Below are 25,992 nucleotides of genomic sequence, written 5' to 3'. Positions count from 1 at the left end.
CTTTCATTATAACCTCCTTACTAATTCACACACCCCACACAAAATCCCACAACACAGTCCCTAGGAGAGAGACCTGAACTTTACTGCCGACACTGACATCTGGCATTGTAGGATAGTGACAACCAAAACTATACTACATTGCGCCACTTCATGGGAGTTACATTATAAAATTATAGTCCGCTGGCATCTTGTACCGACGGTCCTACATAAGATACATAAAACACGGTCCCCTGAGTGCTGGAGGAAATGTGGCTCCCATGGTACATCATTACACATCTGGTGGTCTTGTCCAGCTATTCAACCACTTTGGTGGAAAGTTTATAATCTCCTACACAAACTAGGTATTACCCTGCAATTACAACCCAGAGGTATCTCTACTTCATATGCAGATGTCTAGCCTAAACCCGCCCAGTGAAGCCCTAACAATCTTCATCTTTATGGCCACAAAGCTTGCCATAGCTAGATTCTGGAAGGTAGAAGAGCCGCCTCCCATATCCCAAATCATATCTATAATCCAGTTTATAGGACAAATAGAACAATACTCATTCAAGGTCCAAGACAAGGTGGACTCCTACTATAAGATCTGGACCCCTTGGCTCTCAAAATTCCCAGACTGGGGCCGGGCTCCCGCCCCTAACCCCCCACTTAGACCACCCTATCTCTGACGTCTCACACTGATTTTCCACCCCCAAGCCACCCACCTTTTTTTTCTCCTCTTTATATTTCTCCCTCTCCCCCTCTCTTCGCCCTGGGGCATGTTTATCCTATAACCCTTTTGATCTTTCAACAAAAGCTGCCTATACTGTAATACACTGCTGATATAACTACTCATTAACTCTTCACGCTATGCAAACCTCCGTAGAAAAAGAGACTTTGAGTAGTACTTACCCACACACTGATAAACACCCTTATAACTACTCAGACACAAAGATTTGAGTTGGACCCAGCCGTAGTACACCCCCTTCTGTTACTTTTCTTTATAAATTTGTACTAGTGTACCCCATGTTGTATCAATGCTACCACGTGTTCTCAGTAACTCTGTTAACATATGGCTGTATAAGTCTCAATAAAAAAATGTACTTAAAAAAAAAACACAAAAAAAACTAACACTATTATAACATTACTTTTATTATCAGGGCTCAGTAAGATTTCCCCCCCCCCCATTTATTTTTACTTTATTGGTCTCTAAAGACATTGCTAGTATGATACTGAGAGATTTCCTGTACATAGCATTTTAATCTGCTTCTGTAATAGCCTAAAATAAACATTGGTTTGTAACATTCAGAGACTCCAGCCACCATCTTCCCCTTTTTCTGTGGAACTGATGGTTGATATTTATCTCAAGAGTCATGATACCATTTTCTTTTTTGGTATTTTTTTATTTTAAATACATTACACTTTTCTCAACAAAACTAAACAATTATATCCTGAATATTTATTTAATGCTTAAGGGGTTTGTCTTTCTGTAATACAGAACCGAAATTGTCCCAAACATGCATCTTATGTTGATTTCAGTATTGCTGTTGGTCTATGTATGGTTAAAACTAAGCATAGGTGATTCTACAATGCAGCCTAAAAAAGCATAAGATGGGAAGATTTGTTTAAACCAGCATAAAACAGGACATTTTTAAAGAACAAACCCCTAAAAAGTTCAACTTTCTTAGTGGGTCACCATAAGGAATGTGTCAGAGACATTAAACTGACAATTCAATTGGGTTCTCTCTTTTCAGGGGCAAATAAACAAGAGACAAGCATAAGGTAGGTCATCTTAATATCTTATTGAATCATGCAGTGTCTGTTTTCCTAATGTACACAACAGTTTACAACATTTATATCATTTTTGTTCCACAGACAGACACAACAGGTCTACTCAGAAGTCCATGAAGAAATCAAAAGAGGTAAAATAAAAATAAATCTATTTTTATATATTTGCTCAGGGTTTACTACTGAAATAGGGCTGAAAACAGGCACCAAGAAAATTGCTGGGCACAGATTATCAATAACACTAATGTAAAGCTAGTTAAAATGTTGTCATGTAAATTATTTTAACATATCTGTTAATATGTGAATATGTTAATTAACTAACTGCTAAAGATAGCTTAAAGTCCTTACCATATCCCTATATTAATCATACTTAACCCTACATTTAATATTGCCTTTGTCGTAACTCTACTTTCCCAGCCAATGAGTAATCACTTAAGCCTTACTATAATAACATTCACCTAGATTACGAGTTATGCGCACTATAGGGAAATTAATGAACGCAACAAAAATTGCGTTATTTAACCCTCTATAGCGCAGCCATTACAAGTTTTCAAACAGCCACCTTGTGTGTGCGATATGGCTGCGTTGAGCTCCATACTGCACACAATCCGAGCGCTGTTTTCACGTGCTCCTGCACGCTTTCCCCATAGACATCAATGGGGAGAGCGGGTCAGAAAAAAGCCTAACACCTAAAAGCTCCGTAACGCAGCCCCATTGATGTCTAAGGGAAAAATAAAAATAACGTTTAAACCTAACACCCTAACATAAACCTCTGAGTCTAAACAACGCTAATCTGCCTCCTACCGACATTGCCGGCACCTACATAATGTTATTAACCCCTAATCAGCTGCTCCTGATATCGCCGCCACCTAAAATAAAGCTATTAACCCCTAATCTATAAGAACAAAGGGAATAACCCAATAGGGGGCGCTACTAAGAACGGTGTAGAATATATATGTAGGCCCACGTGACCATATATGGATGTTTCAGACAAACAATCAACAAAGTACTAATATAACATAGATACAATGTAAGTGTGTGTATTCACAATATTATACCCAATCCTAGATCAGGATGATAGACAAATATACAAAGTCCAGGATAACCCAATCTGGTATAGGTATCTGTCTTCTATTGGACTGGAGGCAGCACTCGATCTTCACCCTCCAAAGGTTATAAATCTAAAATCAAACACAGGAAAGAGGCGCCGTATGTGTGAATCTGAAGAAGCCAACGACAAATATAAGACATGTGCAGGGTACTCACAATGTGAAAAGGCACTCCAATGTGCCTATAGGGGCAGGCTGGTATTCACAGCAAACCAGCTGGCTGAACCAGCTAACCAGGATACCCAAGGTAGAGGACTCTATGTCTTGATGGACTGTGTATACTGGATCCAGCAATGTGGGAACAGGAGAAGGTGTCCCACATCAGACCGGTCCTATACTAACCAGTTTCCACACTGCAGCAAGTCATGTCTACACAGTGTCTACATGACTTGCTGCAGTGTGGAAACTGGTTAGTATAGGACCGGTCTGATGTGGGACACCTTCTCCTGTTCCCACATTGCTGGATCCAGTATACACAGTCCATCAAGACATAGAGTCCTCTACCTTGGGTATCCTGGTTAGCCGGTTCAGCCAGCTGGTTTGCTGTGAATACCAGCCTGCCCCTATAGGCACATTGGAGTGCCTTTTCACATTGTGAGTACCCTGCACATGTCTTATATTTGTCGTTGGCTTCTTCAGATTCACACATACGGCGCCTCTTTCCTGTGTTTGATTTAACCCCTAATCTGCTGCTCCCAATATCAGCAACACTATACTAAAGTTATTAGCCCCTATACCCCTGCACCCCAACATCGCCCACACTATAATAAATCTATTAACCCCTATTCCACCGCTCCCCGACATCGCCGCCACTAAATAAAGTTATTAACCCCTAAACCTCTGGCCTCCCACATCACTGCCACTAAATAAACCTATTACCCCTAAACCGCCAGCCCCCCATATCACAACAACCTAAATTAAACTATATTAACCCCTAAACCTAACCCTAATGTAACCCTAACCGTAACCCTAACCCTTAACCTAACACCCCCTAACTTTAAAATAATTAAAATAGAGCTAAATTCAATTTTCAATTATTTTTCCTTTATTGGTCTCTAAAGACATTGCTAGTATGATACTGAGAGACTTCCTTTACAGAGCATTTTAATCTGCTTCGATAACAGCCTAAAATAAACCTTGTTTGTAACATTCAGAGACTCCAGCCGCCATCTTCGCCTTTCTGTGGAACTGATGGTTGATATTTATCTCAAGAGTCATGATACCATGAATATTTATTTAATGCTTATGAGGTTTGTCTTTCTGTAATACAGAACCGAAATTGTCCAACCATGCATCTTACTTTGATTTCAGTATTGATGTTTGTCTATGTATGGTTGAATAACTAAGCATAGGGGATTCTACAATGCAGCATAATAAGGCATAAGATGGGAAGATTTGTTTAAATCAGCATAAAACAGGACATTTTTAAAGAACAAACCCCTAAAAAGTTCAAGTTTCTTAGTGGGTCACCATAAGGAATGTGTATATCAGAGACATTAAACTGACAATTCATTTTGATTCTCTCTTTTCAGGGGCAAATAAACAAGAGACAAGCATAAGGTAGGTGATCTTATTATCTTATTGCATCATGCAGTGTCTGTTTCTTTCATGTAATTGGCAAGAGTCCATGAGCTAGTGACGTATGGGATATACAATCCTACCAGGAGGGGCAAAGTTTCCCAAACCTCAAATGCCTATAAATACACCCCTCACCACACCAACAATTCAGTTTTTACAAACTTTGCCTCCTATGGAGGTGGTGAAGTAAATTTGTGCTTGATTTTCTACGTTGATATGTGCTTCTCAGCATTTTGAAGCCCAATTCCTCTCAGAGTACAGTGAATGTCAGAGGGATGTGAAGAGAGTATCACCTATTGAATTCTATGGTTTTCCTCACGGGAAAACTTTTTAATAGGTTCTCTGTAATTGGTCGTAGAGATTCATTTCCTACCTCCCTTTTCAGATCAACAATATACTCTCATATTCCATTACCTCTACTGATAACCATTTCAGTACTGGTTTGGCTATCTGCTATATGTGGATGGGTGTCTTTTGGTAAGTATGTTTTTCATTACTTAAGACACTCTCAGCTATGGTTTGGCACTTTATGTATTAATATAAAGTTCTAAATATATGTATTGTACTTATATTTGCCATGAGTCAGGTTTATGTATATTTCCTTTTGCAGACTATCAGTTTCATATTTGGGAAAAAACATATTTAGGAAAATATTTTTCTTACCTGGGGTATAGTCTTTTTTCAATTGACTGCTTTTTTTCATTAAATTTTCACGAGCAAAATTAGGCTTGCGAGGTCGCAAAATGTTGATATTTATTGCGTAATTTTTGTCGTGAGAATTTTTTGGCGCAGTTTCCTTGCACAAAGTGTGTCATTTCTGGATGTTGTTAGCACCAAAAAAATTAATTTTGCGTTGTGCGTCATACTTAGCGCCAAATAATTTCATTATTTAAAACCCCATTCCTATATGCCTCTTGCCTTTTTATATATCAGAGTGCTATGCTGTTTGCATTTTTTCCCATTCCTGAAACTGCCATATAAGGAAATTGATAATTTTGCTTTATATCTTGTTTTTTCTCTTACATTTGCAAGATGTCTCAATCTGATCCTGTCTCAGAAACCACTGTTGGATCCCTGCTGCCTGATAACAGTTCTACCAAAGCTAAGTGTATCTGTTGTAAATTTGTGGAGATTATATCTCCAGCTGTGGTATGTAATAGTTGTCATGATAAATTTTAACATGCAGAGAATGTATCCATCAGTAATAGTACAATGCCTGTTGTTCCTTCAACATCTAATGTACATGATATCCCTGTGAATATAAAAGATTTTATTGCTGATGCGATTCAGAAGGCTTTGTCTGCTATCCCTCCTTCTAATAAATGTAAAAGGTCCTTTAAAACTTCTCATAAAGTTGATGAAATTTCAAAGACCGACAACATACTGAATTATCCTCCTCTGATGAGGATCTATCTTATTCAGAAGATCCTTCCTCAGATATTGACACTGACAAATCTACTTATTTATTTAAAAAGGAGTATATTCGTTTCTTGTTAAGAGGTGTTGATTACGTTGTGATATTGAGGAAACATTTAAATTCTGTTTATAAACCTCCTGTGGTTACTCCAGAGGTTTTTCCAGTTCCTGATGCTATTTCTGATATGATTTCTAAGGAATGGAAAAGGCCTGGTACTTCTTTTATTCCTTCTACTCTTGCCAAACATACTACTATTCCTATGGAAGATAGTACTTCCTTTAAGGAACCTTTAGATAGGAAACTTGAATCTTATCTAAGGAAAGTTTATTTATATTCTGGCTATCTTCTCAGGCCTGCCATTTCTATGGCTGATGTTGCAGCTGCATCAACGTTTTGGTTGGAAACATTTTTTTTTATTACATTTTTCTTTTTATTAAGGTACTATACTCATACATCATATGTCAAGAAAAACAAAATAGTACAGACAGAATAATGCAAAACAAATTGACATTCAATACATATCACGCAGTGCACTAATAACATCATCACTAAATATGGCAATCTCACCTTTCTGATCTAAAGCAAGTACCCTATTAATTTATTCAAATTTATGCACACATCCGTACCTTATTTATAACTTAAATTTAAACCGTTATACATCATGCCTAATTCTTCTAAGCTGTAATATTACAATTGTCATCAAAAACATATATACTAGCCCTTTTTAACATACTAGAGTGATAATCTATAGTAACAGATAAATTGTTGTACTTATCTCCTGATATCTTTTTCAGAATATAACAATCAGTGAACAAAGTACATAAACAATATGCAATATGCAATACCATGGCTATTACAATGTAAACGCATCAAGGTACAAATTCTGCAGACAGACCCTATGTGCACTAGAGTTCAATGCACATATTGTTGTAATGATAACCCCTAGAGGGAATGAGTATACCTCTTAAACGTTCTTTAAAATGTGAGAGTGTGTTATAGTTGAACTCATAGGAAGATATACTCTAAAATATATATTTGAGCATGGGTTGTATAAGCATAGGAGTACACTAATATATCAACTGCGCTAAGTATGCTCATGCTTCTGAAAGTATCACATTTCTCACTCATCAAACTATACAATGGTATAATCATGAAAAAGTTTGTAAACAGAAGTCTCTCACAGACCTTAAAATATATAGTAGACTGTCAAGCGCTCTTCATGGTTAATATAAAATGCATGTACAACCTCTAAACATGTTATATTGTTAAACCTTTGAAAACATTTTATAGTATAAACTGAAGCCCAAACCCACATTCTGTAAAGTAGTTTATTTACATCGATAAGAAAAACATTCCTTTTATCCTATGCCTGTTCGTACAATGTTAAGAGCCATTAGCCACATCTGTAGTAACAATAGCAGACCAGAGCCGCTTACCCAGATATTAAACCAGGGAATGTTACAATATATGAGAACCTTTAATAAGTGTATTATATAGGCTACTAGTATTATCACTCTATTAGGAATATAATTATACCTGAAGCTGCACTTAATAACTAACACCTCGATTTAGAGTTTTGCGGCCAAAGGGGTGCGTTAGCTACGCATGTTTTTTACCCCCCGCACCTTTTAAATAACGCTGGTATTTAGAGTTCTCTGAAGGGCTGCGTTAGGCTCCAAAAAGAGAGCGTAGAGCATAATTTACCGCCACTTCAACTCTAAATACCAGCGTTGCTTACGGTAGCGGCCAGCTTGAAAAACGTGCTTGTGCACGATTTCCCCATAGGAAACAATGGGGCAGTTTGACCTGCAAAAAAGCAGCGTTCAGCTCCTAACGCAGCCCCATTGTTTACTATGGGGAAACAGTTTCTAAGTCTGCACCTAACACCCTAACATGTACCCCGAGTCTAAACACCCCTAACCTTACACTTATTAACCCCTAATCTTCCTCCCCCACTATCGCTGACCCCTGCATTTTATTTTTAACCCCTAATATTCCGCTCCGGACACCGCCGCAACCTACATTATCCCTATGAACCCCTAATCTGCTGCCCCCAACTTCGCCGACACCTACATTATATTTATTAACCCCTAATCTGCCCCCCCCAACGTCGCTGCTACCTTACCTACACTTATTAACCCCTAATCTGCCGACCGGACCTCACCGCTACTCTAATAAATGTATTAACCCCTAAAGCTAAGTCTAACCCTAACCCTAACACCCCCCCTAAATTAAATATAATTTAAATCTAACTAAATAAATTATTTTTTATTAAATAAATTAATCCTATTTAAAGCTAAATACTTACCTGTAAAATAAACCCTAATATAGCTACAATATAACGAATAATTATATTGTAGCTATTTTAGGATTTATATTTATTTTACAGGCAACTTTGTATTTATTTTAACTAGGTACAATAGCTATTAAATAGTTATTTAGTATTTAATAGCTACCTAGTAAAATAATTACAAAATTACCTGTAAAATAAATCCTAACCTAAGTTACAATTAAACCTAACACTACACTATCAATAAATTAATTAACTAAACTACCTACAATTACCTACAATTAAATCAACTAAACTAAATTACAAAAACAAACACTAAATTACAAAAAATAACAAAACATTACAAGAATTTTAAACTAATTACACCTACTCTAAGCCCCCTAAAAAAATAACAAATCCCCCAAAATAAAAAAATGCCCTACCCTATTCTAAAATAAAAAGGTAACAGCTCTATTACCTTACCAGCCCTTAAAAGGGCCTTTTGCGGGGCATGCCCCAAAGAAATCAGCTCTTTTGCCTGAAAAAAAAAACATACAATACCCGCCCCAACATTACAACCCACCACCCACATACCCCTAATCTAACCCACCCAAACCCCCCTTAAAAAACCTAACACTAAGCCCCTGAAGATCTCCCTACCTTGTCTTCACCCAGCCGGGTATCACCAATCCGTCCAGAAGAGGGTCCGAAGTCTTCATCCTATCCGGCAAGAAGAGGTCCTCCAGAGGGTCCGAAGTCTTCATCCTATCCGGCAAGAAGAGGTCCTCCAGAGGGTCCAAAGTCTTCATCCAGGCGGCATCTTCTATCTTCTTCCATCCAGAGCGGTGCGGGTCCATCTTGAAGCAGCCGACGCGGAGCCATGCTTCCTCACCAACGGACTAACGACGAATGAAGGTTCCTTTAAATGACGTCATCCAAGATGGCGTCCCTCGAATTCCAATTGGCTGATAGGATTCTCTCAGCCAGTCGGAATTAAGGTAGGAAAAATCTGATTGGCTGATTGAATCAGCCAATCAGATTCAAGTTCAATCCGATTGGCTGATTGGATCAGCCAATCAGATTGAGCTCGCATTCTATTGGGTGTTCCGATCAGCCAATAGAATGTAAGCTCAATCTTATTGGCTGATTGGATCAGCCAATCCGATTGCACTTGAATCTGATTGGCTGAATCAATCAGCCAATCAGATTTTTCCTACCTTAATTCCGATTGGCTGATAGAATCCTACCAGCCAATCGGAATTCGAGGGATGCCATCTCGGATGACGTCATTTAAAGGAACCTTCATTTGTCGTTAGTCCGTCGGTGAGGAAGGATGGCTCCGCGTCGGCTGCTTCAAGATGGACCCGCTCTGCTCCGGATAGAAGAAGATAGAAGATGCCGCCTGGATGAAGACTTTGGACCCTCTGGAGGACCTCTTCTTGCCGGATAGGATGAAGACTTCAGACCCTCTGGAGGACCTCTTCTTGCCGGATAGGATGAAGACTTCGGACCCTCTTATGGACGGATCGGTGATACCCGGCTGGGTGAAGACAAGGTAGGGAGATCTTCAGGGGCTTAGTGTTAGGTTTTTTAAGGGGGGTTTGGGTGGGTTAGATTAGGGGTATGTGGGTGGTGGGTTGTAATGTTGGGGGGGTATTGTATGTTTTTTTTTCAGGCAAAAGAGCTGATTTCTTTGGGGCATGCCCGCAAAAGGCTCAGGATAAAAGACCTAAGGGTAAATCTAAAGCTTCTAACCGTTTTCGTTCCTTTCGACAAAATAAGGAACAGAAACCCAATCCTTCCCCAAAAGAATCTGTTTCCAATTGGAAACATTCTTCAAGTTGGAGTAAATCCAAACCATTTAAGAAACCAAAGCCAGCCCCTCATGTCTGCATGAAGGTGCGGCCCTCATTCCAGCTCAGCTGGTAGGGTGCAGATTAAGATTCTTCCAAAGCATTTGGGCAGATTCTGTCCAAAGTCAATTGATTCAGAGAAATGTCTCTTAAGGGTACCGAATAGGAAGATTTTTTCTCTCACGTATCCCAGCAAATCCAGTAAAGGATCAGGCTTTTCTGAAGTGTTTCAGACCTGGAGCTTTCAGGGGTAATCATACCAGTTCCGTTCCAGGAACAGGGTCTGAGGTTTTATTCAAATCTATTCATTGTCCCAAAGAAAGAAAATTCATTCAGGCCAGTTCTGGATCTGAACATTTTAAATCGTTTTGTAAGAGTGCCAATTTTCAAAATGGTGACTATAAGGACTATTCTGCCTTTTGTTCAGCAAGGGCATTATATGTCCACGATAGACTTAAAGGATGCATATCTTTATATTCCGATTCATCCAGACCATTATCAGTTTCTGAGATTCTCTTTTCTAGACAAGCATTACCAATTTGTCGCTCTTCCATTTGGCCTAGCGACAGCTCCAAGAATCTTTTCAAAGGTTCTCGGTGCCCTACTCTCTGTAATCAGAGAACGAGGTATTGCGGTGTTTCCTTATTTGGACGATATCTTGGTACTAGCTCAGTCTTTTCATTCTGAAGAATCTCACATGAATCAACTAGTGTTGTTTCTTCAAAGACATGGTTGGAGGATCAATTTACCAAAAAATTCCTTGATTCCTCAGAGAAGGGTCACCTTTTTAGGTTTCCAGATAGATTCAGTGTCCATGACTCTGTCTCTAACAGACAAGAGACAAATAAAATTGGTTTCAGTTTGTCTAACCCTTCAGTCTCAATCATTCCCTTCAATAGCTATGTGTATGGAAGTTTTAGGTCTCATGACTGCAGCATCAGACGCTATCCCCTTTGCTCATTTTCATATGAGACCTCTTCATCTTTGTATGCTGAATCAAAGGTGCAGAGATTTTACTAAGATATCTCAGTTAATATCCTTAAATCCCAATGTTCGACTCTCTCTGACTTGGTGGTTAGATCACCATCATATAGTTCAAGGGGCCTCTTTTGTTCGTCCAACCTGGACTGTGATCACAACAGATGCAAGTCTTTTAAGTTGGGGAGCGGTTTGGGGATCTCTGACAGCACAAGGGGTTTGGAAATCTCAAGATGCGAGGTTACCAATCAATATTTTAGAACTCCATGCTATTTTCAGGGCTCTTCAGGTTTGGCCTCTGTTGAAGAGAGAACCGTTCATTTGTTTTCAGACAGACAATATCACAACTGTGGCATATGTTAATCAACAAGGTGGGACTCACAGTCCCCAAGTTATGAAAGAAGTATCTTGTATACTTTCTTGGGTGGAATCCAGCTCCTGTCTAATTTTTGCAGTTCATATCCCAGGCGTAGATAATTGGGAAGCAGATTATCTCAGCCGTCAGATTTTACATCCGGGGGAGTGGTCGCTCCATCCAGATGTGTTTTCTCAGATTGTTCAGATGTGCGGTCTTCCAGAAATAGATCTGATGGCTTCCCATTTAAGCAAAAGACTTCCCAGGTACCTGTACAGGTCTAGGGATCCTCAGGCGGAGGCAGTGGATGCGTTAGCAGTTCCTTGGTGTTACCAACCTGCTTATATCTTCCCGCCTCTAGTTCTTCTCCCAAGAGGGATCTCCAAGGTCATCATGGAACAATCGTTTGTGTTTCTGGTAGCTCCAGCATGGCCTCACAGGTTTTGTTATGCGGATCTTGTTCGGATGTCCAGTTGCCAACCTTGGCCACTTGCTTTGAGACCAGACCTTCTGTCTCAAGGTCTGTTTTTCCATCAGGATCTCAAATCATTAAATTTTATGGTATGGAAATTAAATGCCTAGTGCTTAGTCATAGAGGTTTCTCTGACTCAGTGATTAATACTATCTTACAGGCTCGTAAATCTGTTTCTAGAAAGATTTATTATCGAGTTTGGAAAACTTATATTTCATGATGTTCTTCTCATAAATTCTCCTGGCATTCTTCTAGAATTCTTAGAATTTTGCATTTTTTCAGGATGGTTGGATAAAGGTTTGTCTGCAAGTTCCTTGAAGGGACAAATCTCTTCTCTTTCTGTTTTATTTCACAGAAAGATGGCTAAGCTTCCTGATATTCACTGTTTTGTACAGGCTTTAGTCCATTTCAAGCCTGTCATTAAATCAATCTCTCCTCCTTGGAGTCTTAATTTGGTTTTGAAGGCTTTACAGGCTCCTCCGTTTGAGCCTATGCATTCTTTGGACATTAAACTACTTTCTTGGAAAGTGTTGTTCCTTTTGGCAATCTCTTTTGCTAGAAGAGTTTCTGAATTATCTGCTCTTTCTTGTGAATCTTTTCTGATTTTCCATCAGGATAAGGCAGTTTTGAGGAATTCATTTACATTTCTACCTAAGGTTGTGAATTCTAACAACATTAATAGAGAAATTGTTGTTCCTTCTTTGTGTCCTAATCCTAAGAATTCTTTGGAGAGATCCTTACATTCTTTGAATATTGTAAGAGCTTTGAAAGTTTATGTTGAAGACACTAAAGATTTCAGGAAGACTTCTAGTCTATTTGTTGTCTTTTCTGGTTCTAGGAAATGTCAGAAGGCTTTTGCCATTTCCTTGGCATCTTGGTGAAAGCTTTCGATTCATCAGGCTTATTTGGAGCCAGGTCATGCCCCAGCTCAGAGAATCACAGCTCATTCTACTAGATCAGTCTCCACTTCATAGGCTTTTAAGAATGAAGCTTCAGTTGATCAGATTTGCAAGGCAGCAACTTGTCTTCTTTGCATACATTTACTAAATTCTACCGTTTTTATGTTTTTGCATCTTTGGAAGCAGTTTTTGGTAGAAAAGGTTTTCAGGCAGCTGTTTCAGTTTGATTCCTCTGCATATGTTTTTTTCTTTTCATTTATGAGAATAAATTTATATTTTGGGTTGTGGATTATTTTTTTCAGCAGAAAATGGCTGTTATTATTTTTATCCCTCCCTCTCTAGTGACTCTTCTGTGGTGTTCCTCATCTTGGGTATTACTATCTCATATGTCACTAGCTCATGGACTCTTGCCAATTACATGAAAGAAAACATAATTTATGTAAGAACTTACCTGATAAATTAATTTCTTTCATATTGGCAAGAGTCCACGAGACCCACCCTTTTTATGGTGGTTATGATTTTTTGTATAAAGCACAATTATTTTCAATTCCTTTTTTGATGCTTTCTACTCCTTTCTTTTTCACCCCACTACTTGGCTATTCGTTAAACTGAATTCTGTGTGTGGTGAGGGATGTATTTATAGGCATTTTGAGGTTTGGGAAACTTTGCCCCTCCTGGTAGGATTGTATATCCCTTACGTCACTAGCTCATGGAGTCTTGCCAATATAAAAGAAATTAATTTATCGGTTAAATAAATTATGTTTTTCCTGATGTACACAACAGTTTACAACATTTATATCATTTGTGTTCCACAGTCAGACACAACAGGTCTACTCAGAAGTCCCTGAAGAAATCAAAAGAGGTAAAATAAAAATAAATGTATCTTTATATATTTGCTTAGGGTTTACTACTGAAGTAGTGAAAAACAGGCACCAAGAAAATTGCTGGTCACAGATTATCAATAACACTAATGTAAAGTTAGTTAAAATGTTGTCCTGTAAATAATTTTAACATATCTCTTAATATGTTAATATGTTGATTAACGAGCTTCTAGAGATAGCTTAAAGTCCTTAACTTTAAAATTAAATTTAATATTGCCTTTACCGTAACTCTACTTTCCCAGGCAACGAGTAATCACTGTAAGGGACACTGAACCCAAATGTTTTCTTTCATGATTCAGATAGAGCATGCAATTTTAAGCAACTTTCTAATTTACTCCTATTATCAATTTTTCTTCATTCTCTTGCTATCTTTATTTGAAAAAGATGGCATCTGAGCTTTTTTTTGGTTTAGGACTCTGGACAGCACTTTTTATTGGTGAATAAATGTATCCACCAATCAGCAAGGACAACCCAGATTATTCACCAAAAATGGTCCGGCATCTAAACTTACATTCTTGCATTTCAAATAAAGATACCAAGAGAATGAAGAGAATTTGATAATAGGAGTAAATTAGAAAGTTGCTTAAAATTTCATGCTCTATCATGAAAGAAAAAAAATTTGGGTTCGGTGTCCCTTTAAGCCTTACTATAATTACATTCACCTAGATTACAAGTTATGCAGGCTATAGGAAAATTAGCGAACACAACAAAAGTTGCGTTATTTAACCCTCTATAGCGCAGCCATTACAAGTTTTCAAACAGCCGCCTTGTGCGTGCGATGTGGCTGCATTGAGCTCCATACCGCACACAATCCAAGCGCTGTTTTGACATCCTCCTGCTCGCTTTCCCCATAGACATCAATAGGGAGAGCGGGTCAGAAAAAAGCCTAACTCCTAACAGCTCTGTAACGCAGCCCCATTGATGTCTATGGGAAAAAAAAGTTTAAACCTAGCACCCTAACATAAACCCCGAGTCTAAACACCCCTAATCTGCCCCCCACCGACATCGCCGGCACCTACATAATGTTATTAACACAAAAACAGAAAGGCAGCACACAAGGATTCCAATTAAAAGCAGAGCTTTATTTCATAGGTGACTAAGTGCCGCACAGCATGAAAAGCGTAAGGCCACGCCCCCTCCCCACGCATGTTAATTTTGTGTGTCTTTTAACATGGAATAAAGCTCTGCTTTTAATTGGAATCCTGGTGTGCTGCCTTTCTGTTTTTGTGCAAGTTTTTGGAACACGCTCAGTCCCTTTTCTCTTTGACTGGCACCTCAAGACTTTAATCTCATTTCTAAGTCAAACTGTAAGTTCGATCTGCTTCTTGATTACTTACGGATTCCCCAGCTGATCTCTGGATATGTTCCTGTGAGCTGTGCTGCTTCTCTCCCTTTGCTATAATGTTATTAACCCCTAATCTGCCATTCCTGATATCGCTGCCACCTAAAATAAAGCTATTAACCCCTAATCTGCAACTCCCCAAATCACCACCACTATACTCAAGTTATTAATCCCTATTCCCCTGCACCCCAACATCACCCACACTATAATAAATCTATTAACCCCTATTCCGCCACTCCCTGACATCACCGCCACTAAATAAAGTTATTAACCCCTAAACCTCTGGCCTCCCACATCACTTCCACTAAATTGTATTTCACAGGTAACTTTGTATTTATTTTAACTAGGTAGACTAGTTAGTAAATAGTTATTAACTATTTAATAACTACCTAGTTAAAATAAATACAAACTTACCTGTGAAATAAAACCTAAGCTGCCCTATACTAAAACCTAACATTACAAAAAAGAAAAAAAACTACCATTACAAAAATTAACAAACAAAATTTCTAAACCAATAAAAATTATTTCTATTCTAATACCCTTTAAAAAAAAAAAAAATAAAACACCCCAAAATAAAAAAGGCTAATCTGGAATATATTACCAAGGGCCCTTAAAAGGGCCTTTTGTAGGGCATTACCCTACAGTTAACAGCTCTTTTGATACAAAACAAACACCCCCTAACAGTATACAAACCCCATCCCCAAACCCATAAAATGCAAATAAAGTAAAACCTAATCTACCCATTGCCCTGAAAAGGGAATTTGTATGGGCATTGACCTTAAAAGGGCATTTAGCTCTTTTTCCTGCCCTTAAAAGGGCATTCAGCTCTTTTATGAAATGCTCAAGCCCTAATATAAAAATAAAAACCCACCCCAAAACGAAAAAAAAAATACATTACACAAAATAACAAACAAAATATCAAAAATAATAAAAATTATTCCTAATCAAATACCCATTTAAAAAAAAAAACACCCAAAAATAAAAACACTAATCTAAAATAAACTACCAATAGCCCTTAAAGGGCCTTTTGTAGGGCAATGCCCTAAGTTAAACAGCTCTTTTACCTGAAAAAAAAAAATGCAAAGACCCACTAACATTACAACCCCCCCCAACCCACAAAATAAAAAAATAAAAATCTACCCATTGCCCTGAAAATGGCATTTGTATGGGCATTGCCCTTAAAAGGGCATTTAACTCTTTTGCATTGCCTTGAAATGGTCAAGAAACACTGGGAAAAGTCTTTTTATATTTATATTGAGGAAGCTCTTGTGTGGATCACGTTTAAAGATATTGCCCTAGACAGGTCAGGGCATTTTCAAAAAAGCATGTTTTGAACAGAGCATATGGAATGCTTTTTTAGTGTGATCACTGCTAAACGGATGAGGGTCTGCTTAACACCCACCTTCCTCCATTTATATTGCTCTTGGGGCAATGACCATGCATTTACTTATGCAAAGCAGCCAAACAGGTTTACTTAAAGGGACACTGTACCCAAAAATTTTCTTTTGTGATTCAGATTGAGCATGAAATTTTAAGCAACTTTCTAATTTACTCCTATTATCAAATTTTCTTCATTCTCTTGGTATCTTTATTTGAAATGCAAGAATGTACGTTTAGATGCCGGCCCATTTTTGGTGAACAACCTGGGTTGTCCTTGCTGATTGGTGGATAAATCCATCCACCAATAAAAAAGTGCTGTCCAGAGTACTGAAATCAAAAAAAAGCTTAGATGCCTTCTTTTTCAAATAATGATAGCAAGAGAACGAAGAAAAATTGATAATAGGAGCAAATTAGAAAGTTGCTAAAATTGCATGCTCTTTCTGAATTACAAAAGAAAAAAAGTGGGTTCAGTGTCCCTTTAAGCTCTTATAATTATCTCATACTAACAGTAATTAGTAAAGTACTACAGTCTGCTTGCTTGAACCTCCTTAATATATATCTGCATATAAGGAACTGGGGAGGGGGCTGTGTTTGTGACAGAGGGAGCCTCTCTCTCTCTCTCTCTCTCTCTCTCTCTCTCTCTCTCTCTCTCTCTCTCTCTCTCTCTCTCTCTCTCTCTCTCTCTCTCTCTCTCTCTCTCTCTCTCTCTCTCTCTCTCTATATATATATATATATATATATATATATATATATATATATATATATATATAAGGATCTGGGGAGGGGTGTGTGTGACAGAGTGACTTCTATAATATACTGTATATCTGTATATATGGATCTGGGAGGGGGCTGGGTGTGTGACAACGGGAACCTCTATAATATATATCTGTATATAAGGAACTGGGGAGGGGGCTGTGTATGTGACAGAGGGGACCTCTTTATAATATATTTTTGTATATAAGGAACTGGGGAGGGGGCTGTGTGTGTGACAGAGAGAACATTGATTGTCATTGACTCACCCATGTGTTCAGTTAGAAACCAGTAGTGCATTGTTGCTCATTCAACAAATGATACCAAAAGAATAGATAATATAAGTAAACTGGAAAGTTGTTTAACCCTTTAATGACCACAGCACTTTTCCATTTTCTGTCCGTTTGGGACCAAGGCTATTTTTACATTTTTGCGGTGTTTGTGTTTAGCTGTAATTTTCTTCTTACTCATTTACTTTACCCACACATATTATATACCGTTTTTCTCACCATTAAATGGACTTTCTCAAGATATCCTTATTTTCATCATATCTTATAATTTACTATAAAAAAAATTATAAAATATGAGGAAAAAATGGAAAAAAACACACTTTTTCTAACTTTGACCCCTAAAATCTGTTACACATCTACAACCACCAAAAAACACCAATGCTAAATAGTTTCTAAATTTTGTCCTGAGTCTAGAAATACCCAATGTTTACATATTCTTTGCTTTTTTTGCAAGTTATAGGGCCATAAATACAAGTAGCACTTTGCTATTTCCAAACCACTTTTTTTCAAAATTAGCGCTAGTTACATTGGGACACTGATATCTTTCAGGAATCCCTGAATATCCATTGACATGTATATATTTTTTTTAGAAGACATCACAAAGTATTGATCTAGGCCCATTTTGGTATATTTCATGCCACCATTTCACCGCCAAATGAGATCAAATAAAAAAAATTGTTCACTTTCTCACAGAAATTATTTACAAACAACTTGTGCAATTATGGCATAAATGGTTGTAAATGCTTTTCTGGGATCCCCTTTGTTCATAAATAGCAGACATATATGGCTTTGGCATTTTTTTTTTGGTAATTAGAAGGCCGCTAAATGCCACTGCGCACCACACGTGTATTATGCCCAGCAGTGGAGGGGTTAATTAGGGAGCATGTAGGGAGCTTCTAGGGTTAATTTTAGCTTTAGTGTAGTGTAGTAGACAACCCCAATAATTGATCTAGGCCCATCTTGGTATATTTCATGCCACCATTTCACCGCCAAATGCGATCAAATAAAAAAAAATTGTTCACTTTTTCACAATTTTAGGTTTCTCATTGAAATTATTTACAAACAGCTTGTGCAATTATGGCACAAATGGTTGTAAAAGCTTCTCTGGGATCCCCTTTGTTCATAAATAGCAGACATATATGGCTTTGGTATTGCTTTTTGGTAATTAGAAGGCCGCTAAATGCCACTGCGCACAACACGTGTATTATGCCCAGCAGTGAAGGGGTTAATTAGGGAGCTTGTAGGCAGCTTGTAGGGTTAAGTTTAGCTTTAGTGTAGTGTAGTAGACCACCCAAAGTATTGATCTAGGCCCATTTTGGTATATTTCATGCCACCATTTCCCCGCCAAATGCAATAAAATAAAAAAAAAATCGTTCACTTTTTCACAAACTTTAGTTTTCTCACTGAAATTATTTACAAACAGCTTGTGCAATTATGGCACAAATGGTTGTAAATGCTTCTCTGGGATCCCCTTTGTTCATAAATAGTAGACATATATGGCTTTGGCGTTGCTTTTTGGTAATTAGAAGGCCACGAAATGCCGCTGCGCATCACACGTGTATTATGTCTAGAAGTGAAGGGGTTAATTAGGTAACTTGTAGGGAGCTTGCAGGGTTTATTTTAGCTTTAGTGTAGAGATCAGCCTCCCACCTGACACATCAGACCCCCTGATCCCTCCCAAACAGTGCTCTTCCCTCCCCCACCCCACAATTGTCCCCACCATCTTAAGTACTGGCAGAAAGTCTGCCAGTACTAAAATAAAAGGTATTTTTAAAAATATATATATATTTTTAGCATATTTACATATGCTGATGTGTAGGATTCCCCCCTTAGCCCCCAACCTCCCTGATCCCCCCCCAAACAGCTCTCTAACCCTCCCCCTCTACCTTACTGGGAGCCATCTTTGGTACTGGCAGCTGTCTGCCAGTACCCAGTTTCTGCAAAAAAATGTTTTTTTATTATTTTTTCTTTTTTTTTCTGTAGTGTAGCTTCCCCCCCCAAAGAAAAACCCCCCTCCACCTCCCAGATCACTTTGATTTTACCAAAAATTAATTTTTACCCAACTTTTATTTTCAAGTGTTTTCTGTAGTGTAGCCGTTCCCACCCACATCCACCCTGTGCACGCGCCCGTCCCCCCGTGCATGTGCGCGCCCCCGTGCGCGCCCCCGGCGATCCCGCCCACAATCCCGCCGCCCTCGACGTCATATGGCCCATCGATGGCCGCCTCTCACGTAAGCTCCCACCCACCAACGATACCGGAGATCGATGTCCGGTGCAGAGAGGGCCACAGAGTGGCTCTCTCTGCATCGGATGGCCAAGAGGGGGTTATTGCAGAATGCCTCGATATCGAGGCATCACTGCAATAACCGGAAAGCGGCTGGAAGTGAGCAAGATCGCTTCCAGCTGCTTTCCAGACCAAGGACGTACGCCATACGTCCTCGGTCATTAACTGTATTTTTTTTTGAGGACATATGGCATACGTCCTTGGTCGTTAAGGGGTTAAAATTATATGTTCTAGCTAAATCATGAAATAAGTTTTTTGGGTTTCATGTTCCTTTAAAGTTTAATTTTGACTTTACTCTCCCTTTAAAATTGATTTCTCTAAACCTGCTCTGGTTTCAGTTAAAATAAAGATAGTTTTATCTGTATTTAGTATAGACGCCTACTTATAGGATCATGCATCTATTATTGAAAGGAAATATACAAATTAATGATTTTACCTCTTTAGCTGCAAGAAAAGTGATATTACCCCCTTGTCTGTCCCTCATTACTTTCTTTTACATACTGTAGTGCAAATAGGCATGGGGATTTTTTTTTGTTGGTATAAGCACTTGTTAATTTACAATATTTAGTTCTTACTAAAAATATTTAAGGAAAAAATTGTCTCTTTATATGGCAATTAAAAACATGGTGGGGGAGGGACATATAAGGTGGGAGGGGCAAGGAAGGTGGGAGGGGCACTGGACATGGGAGGGACAATATGGTGGAGGACGGGCAGAATTGTTAGGTAGGTGGAGCAAAGAGGGAGTGGGGGGCCCTGCCACACTTTTGCCCGGGGGCCCTGGTTGGTCTCAGTCCGCCCCTGTTTATACTTTTATACAGGCTGTACACTGACTACTTTACATTGTAGCAAAGTGTAATTTCTTCAGTGTTGTCACATGAAAAAGTATAATAAATATTTACAAAAATCTAAGGGGTGTACTCACTTTTGGGGGATACTGTAAATGATGCTGAGAACCTACACTAATAATAAATGGACCACACTCTATAATATGAATAATGGTTTATAGTCTTGTAAAGAAAGAACATACTGTTGAGTAATAATGAAATACTATGGCAATGTTCAATCTAAAATCTCTGTATTCTATACTGATGATGATCAATATCCAACATATATATAATGAATATAATGATAATTATCCACACAATTTAAATTTGGTATAATAATTTTTAGTCTTTTTTCTTAGAACATGAAGATTCAGAATACTTTGTGAGCCAACAAGAGGTAAATTATATTAAGTTATTATGTCCTAGTTTTTTTGTTTTGTTTAGTATATATGTGTGCTGCAGGAGAAGAAAGTTAATTGGTTTAGACCATTACTGTAATCGTTGAACAAAATATTTAAAATTGCTACATTTATATAAATTGAACAAATTATTAAAAAGTCTATGGATTATAAAAGTGTGCATAATTCAATGTTTTATAAAATCATTTGGAACTTGGAAGACCAAATCATAGAGTTCAATTAATTTTTATAATAATAGAAATTGGGTTGTTGATCTAGCATCTTAGAGTAAGTGTAGCCAGATGTTAGATTGGGTTATACTGGTATATGCCTCTCAACATCTGATGGATGATTTCCAGGATGTGGGACATTAAAAATCTGTAATCTGGGGGTGAGGACACATGTGGGAGGGTTCGGTTATGTGAGATTGAGAAGATTACTGGTGGTCCTTGGAGATGTCTGAAAGGTTCTAAGAAGGCATGGCTAAGAGTTTCTAAGAAAACATATCTGATAGGTTGGCCTTCTCTCACTGAAGTATGGGCACTCTTATCCTAGAGTACATTAGGATCAAAATTAAAGGGACATGGAACACACAAAAAATCATTCATGATTCAGATAGAGAATAAGATTTTAAACAATTTTCCAATGTACTTCTGTTATCAATTGTGTTTCATTCTCTTGGTATCCTTTATTGAAAGAGCAGCAATGCACTATTGGGAACTAGCTGCTGGACATATCAGTAAGCCAATAATAAGATGTATATATATGAAGCCACCAATCAGCAGCTAACTCACAGCTCCTGATCCTACCTAGGTATGGAAGTAAATTGGAAAGTTGTTTAAAATTGTATGCTTTATCTGAATCATAAAAGAACATTTTTGAGTTGTATGTCCCTTTAAACTTTCATCATTTAGATAGAGCATTCAATTTAAAGAGACTTTCCAATCTGCTTCAAATATCAAACTCACAGTCTGTTTTTTTTTTATAAACACTTCCTGAGGCACCAGCTACTACTGAGCATGTGCAAAAGTCCTCAATTAATATGTTTAAGGCATCTATAATTGACTGATGGCTGTCAAATAGTACACAGGGCAGGCAGATTGAAGTACATTTTTAAAATTTTCAGAAAAATGCTGCTGTCCATTTAAAAGAGTAAGTGCTAATGTATAGTTGTTTTGTTCTGCACTTGATGATTATGCAATTTTACTGAATTTAATGGTCCTTTAATGCAAATCATTGTGAATAATTCATAGACATAGTAAATGAATATTAATAATACATATAAATAGAACATTGCAATATATTGAAACTGTGAATAATTACTAGATTACACAAAACTGACTAAATACTATTTAAGTGTGTCCATAATTAATTTATTGACAAGTACTGCATGAAAAGGAGGATAGACAGACAGACAGACGGATAGATGGAGAGATCAAAATATTTTCAAACAAAATGCAAAAGATATGTTAATGTATAAAATATTGTTTGTTCAATATCATTAAAGGGACAGGAAAATCAAAATTCAGCTTTCATGATTCATATAGCGGATGTAATTTTAATCAACTTTCTAGTTTACTTTATTATCAAATTTGATTCATTCTCTCGGTATATTTTGTTTAAAAGCATACCTAGGTAGGCTCAGAAACAGCAATGCAATACTGATTGGTCTCTCTCTCTCTCTCTCTCTCTCTCTCTCTCTCTCTCTATATATATATATATATATATATATATACATATATCCCTCTTCTCATTGGCTCACCCAATGTGTTCAGCTAGCTCCCACTAGTGCATTGATGCTCCTTCAATAAAGGATACCAAGAGAACTAAGCAAAATTGATAACAGAAGTAAATTGAAAAGTTGTTTTAAACTGTATTCTCTATCTAAATCATGAAAGAAAGATTTTGAGTTTCATGTCCGTTTAATATTGATCCTAGTCTCCCTTTAAGGACAAACGTATAAAGCAAATTTGGTGATAGAAGTAAACTCGAAAGTGATTTCAAATTGAATGCTCTATCTAAATAATGAAATCATGTTTTTGTGTTCCATGTCATATTAACCTCACCTTAGAAATTCACAGTCATATAAATGATTAAGTTTGGAGAACAAATCAAGCTGTAAATATTCTAGGTTTATTTATGCATGCATTTTATTATAATATTTGCAGAGGAGTCAGCAAGTTTTATCTTCTGCAAACATAGCAGCCAGTGCATACAAAAAGTACTTCCTGTAGTTTTTCAATTTCTTTAAAAAGGAAAACATTCCCAGAAACATTAACGTTAGTTTGCAATTAGTGCAGAAATATTTTGGATAATACAAGTAATAAACATACATTGTAAAAAATAGTTTGTATAATTTGTGAAGACATATTAATGTTTTTATTTAAAGGGACAGTCTACTTTATTTTTTTATTATTTAAATTAACTAACACCCTCTAGCTGTGAAAAACTGTCAAATGCATTCAGATAAGAGGCGGCCTTCAAAGGCTTAGAAATTAGCATATGAGCCTACCTAAGTTTAGCTTTCAACTAAGAATACCAAGAGAACAAAACAAATGTAATGATAAAAGTAAATTGGAAAGTTGTTTAAAATTACATGCCCTATCTGAATCATTAAAAGGACATAATACTCATATGCTAAATCACTTGAAACTGATGCAGTATAACTGTAAAAAGCTGACAGGAAAATATCACCTGAGCATCTCTATGTAAAAAAGGAAGATATTTTACCTCACAATTTCCTCAGCTCAGCAGAGTAAGTTCTGCAGGTAAAAAAAAAAAAAAAATGAAGAAATGAACAGCAGCCAATCAGCATCAGCAGTGCTGAGGTCATGAACTCTTACTGTGATCTCATGAGATTTGACTTAACTGTCATGAGATTTCATAGTAAGCTTCCTTTACCTGATTGGTGAAATAATATGAGAGTTAACGAGGCTCATCCTTTCAGCTGTCCCAGGACAGACATACTAAAATGCTGCTTAGAAATCCTTTACAATGGGAGGTGGCTACTGAGGAACTTTTGAGGTAAAATATCTTTCTTTTTACATAGAGATGTTCAGGTGATATTTTCTAGTCAGCATTTTACAGCTATGCTGCATCACTTTAAAGTGTTTAAACATTTGGGTATTATGGCCCTTTAAAGTTTAATTGGGACTTTACTGTTCCTTTAACTCTTTTCTTTTATTATTTAAAGGAGGATTGCTTGCTTTATGCTTCTGTGGAGCACTCAGCCCCAGAAAAACGCAAATTATCAGCTGATCCTGTATCAGAAATCGTCTACGCTGTTGTGAAACGTGACTGATTGGGACTGGTGACTTCCCCTGCTTTTCTTTTTAAGATGTTATCTCACCTAAATAGTGGTTACTTAACCAAAACAACTCTCTAACCTGTTTCTAAGAAAGAATACAAGAAACCTGTTGGCGGTTTATAGCACCAATATACTATACAAATAACCTTCCTTTATAGTACAATATTCACTTTGTTGGCAGCCCTTAAATGTTTCCTATCTCCAATCCCTGCTTTGTCTACCTGGAAATATAAATTTACTTTACTACAAAAGAGTAACAAAATGTGTTTAGTTTCTGTTTATCATATTTATTTAACTGGTGCATTAATTTTGTTTTAATTAGAGACATGAAACACAGTTGTTTTTTTCTTTCATAATTACAATAAATTATACAATAAAATATACAGTTTTAAGCAACATTACAATTTTCTTTTATAATATAATTTTGCTTTATTCTCTTTTCTTCTTTTTTTTTTTTAATCTATTTTTTATTATATTAGGGAAAGGAATAACAAAAGAATGGTAAATCCGAATATATTATTTCGGGAACAGAGATAATCAGTGGATGGTACATAGCATTTCTACATCGTTAAAAGAAACACATAGAAAAAGTATACAAAAATGCAGGGATACTAAATAATAAATATTCAATTACTAGTCACATATATATTATATGATTCTGATATACATCAAGCACAGAAACAAGCGAAAAAACTAATATATATGTTTGGACACAGCATTTCAGAACACTCATAATCTATAGATATTTTATAGTAGTATTATTTTTTTATTATTTATTATTATTTTGCTTTATTCTCTTAGCGTCCTTTGTTGAGGAAACAGCAGTGCACATGGGTAAGCCAACAACACAAGGCATATATGTGCACTTAGTATTCTGTCTGATTTAAAAAAAACAAAAAAAACTTTGAACTAGCAGCTTACCGCCTAGCGGTCAAGTACCCGGGGTTATCTGAGTTTAAATATGTTCATATCTGTCTGTAACCTAATTATCTTATTCTTAACCTCTGCAAGCAGGCTATCTTTATATTCTATCAATAGAGAGATTAATGTCAGGAAACAGTCAGTTAGTGCTTGATTCCAGCATGTTATGAAACCCTTGTCTCTAATCTCATAGGTGGGTAATTTGTTGAGACAAAGCCCCCTTGGTACCATCTTAAGGGCTAGGTATTTGGTCAAAATCCACTTGTCCCATTTTAATTTTTGCTCTTTCACTTTAAGATTTTCCATGTCTTGGAACAAGTTTCCCAGTTTGGTATTGGGTGTGTCCTGGTCAAAAACATCTTGTAATTCAAGTGTTTCAAAATCATCATCATCTGTCTCTTTATGAGAAAAGAAGGATTCTGTATCCGTTTCAGAATCCATTGTAAGTCTCTTAAATATATAGAGAAATATTATACTGGGTCAATATATTTGATTTAGGATGAAGCTGGCCAAAATGTAGATAATCACTAATGTCAGGGAAAATAGCTGAGTACAAGTAAGGAAAGTTAGTGGTATATTAAGTCAGTGTATTCCTGGGATACGCAATGCATAAACTGATACAAACATCTTGATAGATATTATTCCTTATAGATATAACATTGTGGGGAGCCGAGGCTAGAACCTCTCCTATCCCCAGTTTTGATAGTTGTGAGTAATATATCAGTCAAAGTCTACATAAGCAATGTAGTGCAAAGGAAATATTAACAGTTAAATTAAGCAGATTAAATAGACGTTGCTTCCACAAGGATATGTGTAAAGCTCTTTCCGGCTTGGTAGGAGGTAGGTAGGTAAGGTAGCGGTTACACAAACCCTCCGGATACGACCGGTGAAATCCTCAATCTCCTATAATTCTCTCCCAAA

The 25,992-nt window shown here is 37.2% G+C and overlaps 1 protein-coding gene across 1 annotated transcript in view; it reads left to right on the top strand.

Annotated features, from left to right (window-relative positions):
- The window catches only part of PILRA (paired immunoglobin like type 2 receptor alpha), a 174,610-nt gene extending 150,064 nt beyond the window's left edge, over nt 1–24,546 (top strand). Inside the window, exons 7-12 of the mRNA XM_053719491.1 lie at nt 1,731–1,758; nt 1,852–1,898; nt 4,406–4,433; nt 13,510–13,556; nt 20,805–20,842; nt 24,037–24,546. Coding sequence (XP_053575466.1) covers nt 1,731–1,758; nt 1,852–1,898; nt 4,406–4,433; nt 13,510–13,556; nt 20,805–20,842; nt 24,037–24,144 — 296 coding nt within the window. The 3' untranslated portion in view covers nt 24,145–24,546. The remainder of the gene's footprint in view (nt 1–1,730; nt 1,759–1,851; nt 1,899–4,405; nt 4,434–13,509; nt 13,557–20,804; nt 20,843–24,036) is intronic.
- The last annotated feature ends 1,446 nt before the right edge of the window (nt 24,547–25,992 follow it).

This window comes from Bombina bombina, chromosome 6 (assembly GCF_027579735.1).
Source record: "Bombina bombina isolate aBomBom1 chromosome 6, aBomBom1.pri, whole genome shotgun sequence".
NCBI lineage: Eukaryota > Metazoa > Chordata > Amphibia > Anura > Bombinatoridae > Bombina > Bombina bombina.
Note: the sequence above shows the minus strand (reverse complement) of the source record. Positions and strands in the feature narration are given on the sequence as shown.